The 12,233-nt window shown below is 51.3% G+C and overlaps 1 protein-coding gene across 4 annotated transcripts in view; it reads left to right on the forward strand.

The window, feature by feature from the left end:
* Positions 1-2,077: 2,077 nt before the first annotated feature.
* The window catches only part of NFASC (neurofascin), a 54,658-nt gene continuing 44,502 nt past the window's right edge, over positions 2,078-12,233 (forward strand). For all 4 annotated transcript variants that reach the window (XM_058855486.1, XM_058855487.1, XM_058855488.1 and 1 more), the window contains exons 1-6: positions 2,078-2,171; positions 3,588-3,693; positions 3,854-4,050; positions 4,929-5,051; positions 6,122-6,292; positions 9,827-9,877. In XM_058855486.1, the coding sequence (XP_058711469.1) occupies positions 2,078-2,171; positions 3,588-3,693; positions 3,854-4,050; positions 4,929-5,051; positions 6,122-6,292; positions 9,827-9,877 (742 nt within the window). The remainder of the gene's footprint in view (positions 2,172-3,587; positions 3,694-3,853; positions 4,051-4,928; positions 5,052-6,121; positions 6,293-9,826; positions 9,878-12,233) is intronic.

The raw sequence follows: 12,233 nt of genomic DNA on the forward strand, positions 1-12,233 counted from the left end.
AAGGAATGTCCCCGAGTCGCCAGCCCACAGATTCTTTGGGATTATTTTCTCGGGATTCCTGGAAAAATGTTGCCAGAGCAGTCCCAGTGTCCCCCAGTGTCCGGTGGAGGGACACAGGGAGGGTCCTGGGTTGCACCAAACTTTTCCCTTTCCCACTTGGATTTTCCTGTTTCAATCCCTATTTTTCCCCTCACTTCCTTTCCTTGTTCCTCCCAAACCAATCTGATCCAAATTAATCCATGTCCTGGCTGGTGCCGGAGCGGGATCTCCCCGGGAATTTCTGCAGGAAGAGAAGCTGTTTCCATGGATTGTTGATTTCAGATCAGGAGGGAGAAAAGAGGGAATTCCATGGAATTCTGAGGAGCAGAGCAGGGCTCTGGTGATGAACCAACCCCAACCACGCTTTCCCCTCTCCGTCCCCCCCTTTGGGATGTCGGGATGAGGCTGAAGGATTTTTCCTCCTTTTTGGGCTGGTGTCAGATCCTTTCTATGCAGGAAAATAGCTGGAAAAATGCTGATTTTTAGGAAAAGCTTCTCCCCTGGCCATTCCTTCGTCTCCAGCACCCCCAGCTTGGAATGTCCCTGTGATCCTTGTGGCAGCTCCAGCCTCTGTGCCGGGAGAATTCCCGGGAGCAGCCGGGACAATGCTGGGCTGTGTTCTCCAGGACCCACCTACACGCGCAGGAATTGTTCCCAGGGATTGTTCCCGCTGCCCACATCTGCTCCGGACAAAGGGGCCCTGGAGGAGCCTGGAGGAGCCTGGAGGAGCCTGGCATTTCCCAGGGGATGAATTCCCTGTGTGGTTTTCCTTGCTCCTGGCCAGTGCTGCTCTGTGCAATCCTATGGATCACCCCGCCGGGGCGTTCCCGCAGGATTCTGCCCATGGGTTCAGGCCAGAGGTTCTGTGTCATTTTTACAGCTCAAAAATTGCCTGGAATTTCATTTCTTCCTGAATTCCTGGATTTTGCAGTGCTGTTGTAACGGGACCTACAAGGATTTGTAGGGAGAAGCTGCCCTTGGATCCCTGGAAGTGCCCAATGCCGGGTTGGAGCAACCTGGGGTAGGGGAAGGTGTCCCTGCCCTTGGGATGAGCTTTAAATTCCCTTCCCAACCCAAACCATTCCAGAATTCCGTGATTTTCCATCAGAGCTTGGCTCAGCCCTTTTCTATTCCTATATTTACAAATATTCCCCAGGAATCTGTGCCAGGAAATTCCTCCTTTCCCTCTCAGCCATTGCCCACCCCCAAATCCAAGGAATATAAGAAATTCCTCACTTTTCAGGCCCCAAACTGTTCCTATTTGGACCTTTTTTAACCCAAACTGTCTCCACCCCTTAAAATATCCCTGATTTTTATGGATTTAAAGCTTTTTGTTGTCCTTTTGGGATCTGCATTCTTTGCCGGATGGATAAAATGTGTCTGGGTGGAAAACGGGATCCTGGGAGCTTGGATGGGACCTGGCAGCAGTGAGGGGAACATCAGGCTCCTGCTTGAGTATGGAATTGTTTGGAGATCACTTGGGAAAAATCCCAATCCTAGAATTCTGCTGGATCAATTCCAGGATTTTTGGGACAACAGCGGGCAGCTCCAGACCCCTGAGCTCATCCCGATGCCCTGAGGGATTGGATGTTCCTCAATAGCTTTTATGCATAAAATACAATTATTATTATTTTTTAAACATCAAATCCACCTTTTTATTCCATCCCACGGGCTCCATTTGGATCCCACTCTTCCCAGGAATTTTCTCTTGGTCCCTGGGCGCTCCCTCCAGGGCTGGAGCCCAAACAACTCCATAAATCCTTCCAGCAGGACAACCCTGGGCTTAGGAGAGCTGTTCCCACGTCTTTCCCAAATCCTGGACACCATTCCTGGCTCTGTTCCCACCATTTTTTTTTGGGCAGAAACGCCGCGTTCCTGAAGTTTCCAAAGGGAAAGCGCCAGGATTGGCTCAGCGATGTGACTTTGGGGTTGTTTCATTCCAGCTGAGGACACCTCCGCAGGTGCCACCCCAGGGGACACCCCAAAGTCACCCCAAGGGACATCCCAAGGTCCTGAGGCCACCTGGAGAAGCTCCAAGATGATCCCGAGGAGAGCCCAGGTCACCTGCGCCGGAATTGCCTTCGCCCTCTGCCTCCAGCACCTCGTCAGCGCCATTGAGGTCCCCCTGGACTGTGAGTTTGGGATTTATCCTCCCCACTTCCTTCCCAAAAATTCCTCGCTGGGATGGGGATGAAGGTGGGAACATCCCGGGTGGACTTTCTCCTCCACAGCTGAGTTTTCCCCTCCACGTTTGGATTTTCTTCTCCACATTCAGATTTTCTCCTCCATGTTTGGATTTTCTCCTCCAAATTTGGATTTTCTCCTCCAAATTTGGATTTTCTCCTCCAAATTTGGATTTTCTCCTCCACATTCGGATTTTCTCCTCCACATTTGGGTTTTCTCCTCCACATTTGGGTTTTCTCCTCCACATTTGGGTTTTCTCCTCCACATTTGGGTTTTCTCCTCCACATTTGTGTTTTCTCCTCCACATTTGTGTTTTCTCCTCCACATTTGTGTTTTCTCCTCCAAATTTGGATTTTCTCCTCCACATTCAGGTTTTCTCCTCCACATTTGGAAGGAAAAGGGTTTTTTGTGTAGGGTTTCCAAGGCCTGCAAAAACTCCCTGGATTTGTTTTCTGGCTGTGCCGGGAATGGGGTTGCTCCTGAATTAACCTCCTGTCTTTTTCCCTCTATGCTTTCCCTTTGGGAATAACAGCAAATATCCAGAGTGAATGTAAGTGTTCCCTCCCCTGGGGGTGGCCGTGTCCTTGTCCCCAAAACTGCACGGGGGCTGGTGGTGGCACAAGGGGGACTTTGAGCCACTTTTCCCGCACATCCCAGGGCATGGAGAGGCTGGAGCCGCTTGGGAAGAGCTCCCAGCTCTCTGTGTTTTTCCCAGAGCAGGATCCGGGCTGTGTTTGTCAGGGAAAAGTTGTTCCTGCTGGGTTTGGGTTTGGAGAAGGGCAGGAATTCCCTCCTGGCACCTGTGCCAGGCTCAGCCCCGCATCCTGATGAGCTGGGAGCATCCCTGGATCTCAGGGGATGAGGAAACAGCCTTGGATCTTCACCCCAGGAGATGGGATCTGCAGTTTGGAGATCAGGGCCGGGTCCTGTTCCGGCCATGGGGTTCCCGTTTCCATCCCTGCAATTCCTAAATTCCAGGTCTGAGCTCATCCTGGGGGGGTTGGAGCCTCTTCCTCACACCAGGAATGTCTCAGGATCCCTGGCCCAGCCCCTTCGGAGCTGCAGATCCAGGATGAATTCCCGTTGGATTCACCCTGCGGGAGCAGGAGGCTGGGACTGGGACATTCCCAAATGAGAGCAAGATATGGAGAGGGAATTGAGGTTTTTTGGTACCTGAAGGGAGTCCGGACACTGTGGTGCTCCGAGAGGTGGTGAATTCAGGGAATTCACAGGAATTTCCTCAGGATTCGACCTCCAGATCACCCACCCAGCAGGGGGAAGGAGCTGAGATCCCAGCAGGAATTGCTGCGGGAGGGCGCAGAGGGATCTCCACCGGTTCCTCACGGATTTCCCTCTCCCTGCAGTGCCGCAGCCCCCCACCATCACCAAGCAATCCATCAAGGATTACATCGTGGATCCCAGGGATAACATCTTCATCGAATGCGAAGCCAAAGGCAACCCCGTTCCCATGTGAGTGCATTCCCAGCCCTCATCCCGCTGTCCCTCAGCGCTCCGGAGCCGCTCCGGCTGCTCCACCCTCCCTCACCAGCCCATCCCGCTCCTGGCGCAGCACAGGTAAGGACCTCACCGGGAAAACCGTTCCAAACCCAGCTTTTCCTTGCCATTCCAGCTTTTCCTGGACGCGGAACGGGAAGTTCTTCAATGTGGCCAAGGATCCCAAGGTGTCCATGAGGAGGAGATCAGGAACTTTGGTCATCGACTTCCACAGCGGGGGCCGGCCCGACGACTACGAGGGCGAGTACCAGTGCTTCGCCAAGAACGACTACGGAACGGCCCTTTCCAGCAAAATCCACCTCCAGGTTTCCAGTGAGTGATTCCCGGGAAGCAGAGCAGGGCCACGGGAGGTTTGGAGGGGAATATCCAGAGTTCAAACAGCTCTGGGTGTGTCCAGGAGACAGGGAAGGAGTGGGGTTGTGGCTGGAGCTGACAGGGAATCACTCGGGGATGAAAGTTTGAGGGATGGATTTGGTGGGGTGGAACTGAGGATATGAATTTAAGGATACGGATTTGAGGGTGTGGAATTGAGGGGATGGAACTGAGGATATGAACTGAAGGGTGTGGATTTCAGGGATGGATTTGAGGGATGAATTTAGGGGGATGGGTTTGAAGGGATGGGTTTGAGGGATGGATTTGGGGGTGTGGAATTGAGGGCGTGGAACTGAGGATATGAATTTAAGGGTGTGGATTTCAGGGATGGATTTGAGGGATGAATTTAAGGGTGTGGATTTGAGGGGATGGATTTGAGGGGATGGGTTTGAGGGGATGGGTTTGAGGGATGGATTTGGGGGTGTGGAATTGAGGGCGTGGAACTGAGGATATGAATTTAAGGGTGTGGATTTGAGGGATGGATTTGGGGGATGAATTTAAGGGTGTGGATTTCAGGGATGGATTTGGGGGCGTGGAATTGAGGGCGTGGAACTGAGGATATGAATTTAAGGGTGTGGATTTGAGGGATAAATTTCAGGGGATGGATTTTAATAGGGACTTGAGGACATGGATTTAAGGGGATGGAACTGAGGGTATGAATTTAAGGGTGTGGATTCCAGGGATGGATTTCAAGGGCTGAATTCCTGAGAGTTTTACACACACCCAGACAAATTTCGCGCTGAAACCAGACCGGATCCAGCAGGAACCTCCCGGAATCCTTCCCTTCTTTCCTCACATTCCTTTGCTTCCCGCGGCAGAGTCTCCGCTGTGGCCCAAGGAAAAGGTGGATGTGATCGAGGTGGATGAAGGGGCCCCGCTGAGCCTGCAGTGCAATCCCCCACCCGGCCTCCCCGAGCCCGTCATCTTCTGGATGAGCAGCTGTGAGTGGGGAGCGCCTTTCCCACCGGGAATTCCGGGAACGGCGGCTCCGTCACCTCTGGGGCTCAAAATAACCCTGGGTGGGGTTGTTGCTGATAGTTTGGGGTTGGTTCTGTCAGCTTGGGGTGGTTTCTGGTAGTTTAGGGTTGGTCCTGGTAGTTGTTCCTGTTAGTTTGGGGTAATTTCTATCACTTTAGGGCACTTTCTGCTACTTTAGGGCTGGTCCTGCTAGTTTGGGGTAATTTCTGCTAGTTTAGGGCTGTTTCTACTAGTTTAGGGTAATTTCTGCTAGTTTAGGGCTGTTTCTGCTAGTTTAGGGCTGTTTCTGCTAGTTTAGGGCTGTTTCTGCTAGTTTAGGGTCATGGCTGCTAGCTTAGGGTCATTAGTGGTTTTTTAGGGTAATTACTGCTAATTTCAGGTACTTTCTGCTAGTTTAGGGTAATTTTTAATAGTTTAAGGTCGTTACTGGTAGTTCAGGGCTTTTTTCTGCTCACTCAGGGCACTTTCTGCTAGTTTAGGGTTATAATCACCAATTTTGGGCACTTTCTGCTAGTTTTGGGTACTTTTTAATACTTTAGGGTCGTTACTGGTAGTTTAGGGGTTTTTTTCTGCTCACTCAGGGCACTTTCTGCTAGTTTAGGGTTATAACCACCAATTTTGGGCACTTTCTACTAGTTTGGGGTAATTTTTAATAGTTTGGGTCATTACTGGTAGATTAGGGGTTTTTTTCTGCTCACTCAGGGCACTTTCTGCTAGTTTAGGGTTATAACCACCAATTTCAGGTACTTTCTGCTAGTTTAGGGTTATAATCACCAATTTTGGGCACTTTCTGCTAGTTTTGGGTACTTTTTAATACTTTAGGGTCGTTACTGGTAGTTTAGGGGTTTTTTTCTGCTCACTCAGGGCACTTTCTGCTAGTTTAGGGTTATAACCACCAATTTCGGGCACTTTCTGCTAATTTAGGCTCGTTTCTGTTAGTTTAGGGCCCTCCCTCTTCCTTTGGGCTCCCCACCCCTCGCGCCCCCCGATCCCCCCGCGATTCCCCGCCTCCATAAATCCCGAATTCCCGCAGCCATGGAGCCGATCCCGCAGGACAAGCGCGTGTCCCAGGGCCACAACGGGGACCTCTACTTCTCCAACGTGCTGGCGCAGGACGCGCTGACCGACTACAGCTGCAACGCCCGCTTCCACTTCACCCACACCATCCAGCAGAAGAACCCCTTCACCCTCAAGGTCAAAACCAGTAAGTGGCTCACTGGGAGACGGGTTTGGCCTCCATCCCATGGGATTTTCCCGTCAGGAATCCAGGAAAGGGAAGAGCGGCTCACGTGGTTTGGTTGGGGTGGGTAAGGACGGGTTTGGGTGAGGAGCGGCGGTTTTTGGGGCAGGAGGGGTTGTGGATTCCTGGTTTTAGGGTTCTGGAGGTGGTTTGGTGTAGGGATTGCCCATTCCGTGTGTTTGGGGTAAAACTGGGAGCGTTTCGCAGATGGGGCGTTCCCGCCATCTCCAGGGAAATGCCGATTCCGTGTGTTTGGGATAAAGTTGGGAATGTTTTGACAGAGGTGTGGCATTGCTGCTGTCTCCGGGGATGTGTAAAATATCCAGAGGTATCTTAAAGCAGGAATCACCAAATCCCAGTGTTGGGATAAAGCTGGGGGAGTTTTCGGGCAGTTGGGGTATTCCCACCATCTCCAGGAAAATGCAGGAATCACCAATTCCGTGTGTTTGGGATAAAACGGGGAATGTTTCAGCACGGATGGAGTGCTCCTGTCACCTCCAGGGAAATGCAGGGATCACCAATTCCATGTGTTCGGGATGAATTACAGAGTTTTGACACATCTGGAGCATTCCTACTGTCTCCAGGGAAATGTAAAATATCCAGAGGGGATTTGGTGCAGGGATCACCAGTTCCGCATGTTTGGGATAAACTGGAGAGCGTTTCCATACCAGGGAAATTCATCTCCAGGGAAGTGTAAAATATCCACAGGCAACTTGGACCAGGAATCACAAATCCCACGTCTTTGGGACAAAACTGGGAGTGTTTCCACATTCCCACCACATCCAGGGAAATGTAAAATATCCGGGGATCATTCCCTGCTTTGGGAAGCTGGAATTGGCCGTGGTTTGCTCCGGGGGATTGGATGTGGAAAAACGGGTGTGGAATGTGGCTGTGGATATTCCTGGGTCTCCTTTGCTCCAGGAGGTGTCTCCAGGGGGGTGGGAGCCTCTGGAATCCACTGGGAGCATCTGGAATCCACTGGGAGCCTCTGGAATCTGGTGGGACCCTCAGGATGGGCGTCCCCAGGTGTCCCCACCGAGCATCGATGAGGGGACACGAGGAGCTCTCTCCGGAGCCTTTCCCTTGGCTCTGGCCTCTTCCAGGGCAGATTTTCCTCCAGGAATGAGAATTCCTGAAGGAAGAGGAATTCCTGGTGCTCTGGGGTGACTCTGGAAGAGGGAATGGGGTCGGTTTGAGGGACATGAGGACCCTGAGCTGTCACAGGGGCTCGAGGTGACAAAATCCTCATTGAACATCCACCATCACCGGGCAGGGGCTTCCACTCCTTCCCAACATTCCCAGGAAAACCCAGCTGGGAGGTGCTGGCTGTTTTTTGGGAAGCACCAGGCGCTCCTGAATGCTGGTGGGAGGAATTAAATTGGAATTCCCGGCAGCCTGAATGAACAGGAACGTGATGAAAGGGATCTGGGAGTGACGAGTTTTCCGCCTCGGAGTAGCAGCTCCTCCTTGGTGCAAAGCTGGAGTAGGGAAGAAGTGATTTAAATAATTCCAAGGGATTCCTTCCCAGTGCTGGGAATGTGGGCAGCTCGTTCATTCCAGATATCATTTATAATTCCGGATATTATTTGTGGATTCCGAATATTTGTCTGTTTGCAGAGCTGGGCAAAGAAAATCCCAGTGTTTCTTTTTTGGGAAAAATCCCGGCAAACAAAGATCTGTGGGGTTGGGAGCCTCCAAGGGCTCCATCCTGATGTATTTATCCAACTCTGGAAGCAAACTGGATGGAATCCTGGTGGATTTTCATGGATTTGAGTTTCCCCCCTGCCTCTCCCCTCACTTCTCTCACACCCCTTCATTCCCAAACCTTGGAAAATAAAATCCTTCTCCTCCAGTTTTCCTTGGGAAACAACTTCTGTAGGATCAGAGGCAAATTCCACCCCAGGAGCCTCCCAGATTCCTCAAAAAATTTGGAACTGAGGCTTTAATTTCCCATACAAAAAAAATTCTTTATCCATAAAATGTTGGAAGGGGACGAGGTTGGATTTGTCCCAAGCTCTTGGATCATCTCAGCCTTAATCCCAGAGTTTGGCTCCTTCAAAAAGTCTTTCCCAGCTCCTGAAAAATCATGGAATGGGATGCAGGAGGAAAATGGGAAGGTTCCAGGGAATTCCTGAGGGAATTTGTGGTGCTTCTCCAGGTTTGGGGAGCTCTTGGGCATTCTCTCTTAACCCCTTGAGGAACACAGGGATTTAAGGCTCCGGAAGTTCGGGAATGTGGCTGTGCCAGGATATTCCCGGGCTCCAAACCGGGATTTGGGATGCTGGGGAGGACAGGGCAGGGTGAGGAATCCCCATTTCCCAGAGAACGAGGGATTCACTGCATTATTCATGGGAATTAAGGGTGAATAAACACCTCAGTGAGGAGCTGGACACAATCTCCATGAATTAAATTGGAATTAAGAAGGATTTTACAGCAGGCTGTGCTCAAAATTTATTATTATTATTATTATTATTATTATTATTATTATTATTATTATTATTATTATTATTATTATTATTATTATTTATTTTTCATCTCCTCCTTGCCTTCTTACATCATTATCCAGCTGTGTCCATCCCATTGGAAAAAGCAGCTGGAAAACGGAAATTTTGTAGGCAAAAAAAACAGAAGGGGAAAAAATAAAAAACCCAAAACATTTTCCCTTCCAAATTGCTCCAATTTTTGGGTTTTCTCAGAGATTCCAAAGAGGAAAACATTCCAAGGAAATATTTACTCTACAATTCCCACACTTTTAGCTCTTCCCACCCCTTGGAGAAGGAAACCAGCCCCTTTTCCCGCTGCTCCTGGCTGTGTTTGTCCTGGAAGGCGCCGTGCTCCGAGTGCTTTGGGATCCCTGCTCCCACCTGTCCTGTCCTTGCTGTTTTTTGGGAATTCCCAGTGTTCCCCACCCTGTCCCACCCTTGCTGGCTTTTGGAAATTCTCATATCCCCCACCCTGTCCTGTCCTTGCTGGTTTTTGGGAATTCCTTGTGTCCCTATCCTGGCTGTTTTTTGGGATGTCCCTGTGCCCCCAATCTTGGATATTTTTTGGGAATTCCTTGTGTCCCTATCCTGGCTGTTTTTTGGGATGTCCCTGTGTCCCCCACCCTGTCCTATCCTTGGTGTTTTTTTGGGGAATTCCCAGTGTCTCCCACCTGGGATATTTTTTGGGAATTCCCTGTGTCCCCCATCCTGGCTGTTTTTTGGGAATTCCCCCCATCCCAAATCCTGGCTGTTTTTTTTGGGAATTCCCCCTGTCCCCCATCCTGGCTGTTTTTTGGGAATTCTCGTGCCTCCCCACCCTGTCCCCTCCTTGTTTTTTGGAAATTCCCTATACCCCCCACCCTCTTCTGTCCCTACTATTTTTTAGGAATTCCCTGCCCCCTGTCCTTGCCGATTTTTGGGATGTCCTGGCTGGTTTTTTTGGGAATTTCCGTGCCCCCTCCCACGCTGTCCCCGCCTCCCCCGGCTCTGCTCACGGTGTTTTGTTTAATTGCAGAGAAGTCCCATAACGAAACGTCTTTAGGAAATTCCCCTGCCATGTACCGCGGTGAGTCCACGCTGGCTTTGGGAATCCCGGCTTAACCCAGTCCCGCCTAACCCCACTGACCCCATTCCCTGCCCGCCTCCCCTCTGCTGCCGCCGTGTCCCCGTCGTGGCCGCAGCTTCGCCAGAATTTATCGGAGTAAATCCATCCCACAAAACCCCACAAAGTTCCCCCTTTCCGGGTTTGAGCGAGTTAAGCCCGGCTTTGGCGGGTTTGGGGTTTGTAGGATCTGCCCCGCCTGGCTGAGCTGAGTTTGGTCCCTCAGGATTTAAGCATCAGATCCTCATCCCTCTTTTCTGTGTCTCCAGGAGAAGCATTTCCAGAGGGAACGTTCCTGGTATTTCCAGCTGGACTCGGGCAGGGATAAAAAGAGGGGATAAAAAGAGGAATATTTGGGTTTTCCTGAGTTCTGTGTGATTTCTGTGCAGAGAGGTTGGGCTTGTGCTGGGTGCTTCCACAGGCTCCTGCCCTTTGTCGGGACAGGAAATTCCCTTTGGATTTGGCCCCTGCAGGGAAAATTCCCATCCCCAAATCCTAAATCTGGGCAGGGAATTCCCTTTGGATTCTGTGCCTGCTGGGAAAAGCCCATCCTAAACTCCAAAATTTGTCTGGGCAGGGAATTCCATCCGGATTCTGCCACTTCTGGGAGAAGCCCTTCCCAAAATCCCAAACGAGGCACAAAACCCCCAGGATGGCTGCACCGGGAATGGGCTGGGATTGTCAGGGATGTGTTGGGATAACAAGAGCAGCAGTGAGGGATTTTAGGGAGAGGGAGATGGGGCTGGTTTGGGGGCACAGGGAATCCCGGGAATGTCACCACCTCTCCAAAGCCACCAGGGATTCCAGCTGCTCCCAGATCTGGAGCTGTCCCAGACAGGATTCCTGCCCTTCCTGCTGCTTTTGGGGCCGGGGTTGTGTGGGGTCAGCTCTGGGAATGTCCCTTGCTGTCCCCGCCGTGTCCTGGAGGGAAATTCCTGCCGGAGCCGGAGCCTGGCACAGCCCAGGGCACAATTCCCACCCCACGGGGACTTCTGGGGACAAGGAAGGCGCTGCCAGCTGGGAGCAGGGAGAGCTGGAACGCGGGAAGAGCGGGATGTGCCAGGCCAGGGCACGGCCAAGGGGATTGGGATCGGGAACAGGAGGGTTTGGAGGAAGCTGAGGAGCTGGGAAAGGCTCTGCAGTGGAATCAGCCTGGGAGGAAGCGCTGGAATGGCCTGGACAGTCTGGAAATACTTGGAAAAACGGGAAAACGAATTTTCAACAAAATCAGCTTCGGTGGGAGCCACATCAACCACCTGGAAGGGAGGGGACAAGAGATGGGATAGGGACAAAGGGAATTCCAGTGGAGAGTTTTCCTGGGCTTCTGGATTTCCCTGGATATCTTTGTCCAGGGAAAAGGAAAATCAGGAAAAGGGGATTTTATGTGCACAATCCCATTCTGTCCCCCTATTTCATGGGTGCGCTGGAGAAACTTCCTGCTGTTCGTGTTGTAACTTTCCCTGGAAAACTTCCTGACTCCAGAGGGTTCAGATCCCCCTCTCCCACCCCTGTGCTGACCTGGACTCCAACCCAGGCCTTAATTAACTCAATAATTAATGAGCTGGGGATAAAAATTCTTACCCTTGCCCCTTTTCCTTGTTGCTACCCAGCGCTCCTGGAATGACCTGGGAATGCTGGAGGCTTCGGGATGTGGAGAGGGATGTGAATCCCAAGGATTGGAGGTGCTGGGGGGAATTTGGGGCTCTTGGCTGTTCTTCCTTGGGGTGCTGCTCCCCACGATCCTGGCTCAGCTCCAGAGGCAGCTGGAAAAGGGGTCTGGAAGGCTGTGAATCCCATTCCCGGGATGTTCCTGAGCTTGGGAATGTGGGATCTGCTGGCAGGGACGTGGAGCACGGGAGATTTGTGGGACACTTGTCCCAAATTCCTCTCCAGGGCTGGGAGAAGCACAGGAAGTGTCACCCACCCCTTGTTCCCAGGTCTTGGAGTGATGATTCCCGGAATTCTGCGGGCAAACCGGCTGCAGTTACCAGGGGAAAACAATCCAAAAGGATAAATGGAATATTTCATTAGCAGAATTTCCCCGTTTTTTTTCCTTTTAATGGAATTAAAACCCCATTTTGACCCTTTTCCTCTCTTTTTTTTGGCAAACCTGAGGCTGTTCGAGCCTGGCTGTGCCGGGGCTGAGCAGCTGGGATGCACCTGGATGAGTACATCCTTGGAAAACAGAGGAATTTTAGCTGGGAAAGGGGCAGTTAGCAGCTCTGGGATGAGAATTGGATATTTCTGAGATGATCCCAGTTCTCAGCAAAGCTTGGGAGCAGAGTCGATTTTTAAGCCGAAATAAAGAGCCCTTGGATTT

This window comes from Poecile atricapillus, chromosome 23 (assembly GCF_030490865.1).
Source record: "Poecile atricapillus isolate bPoeAtr1 chromosome 23, bPoeAtr1.hap1, whole genome shotgun sequence".
NCBI lineage: Eukaryota > Metazoa > Chordata > Aves > Passeriformes > Paridae > Poecile > Poecile atricapillus.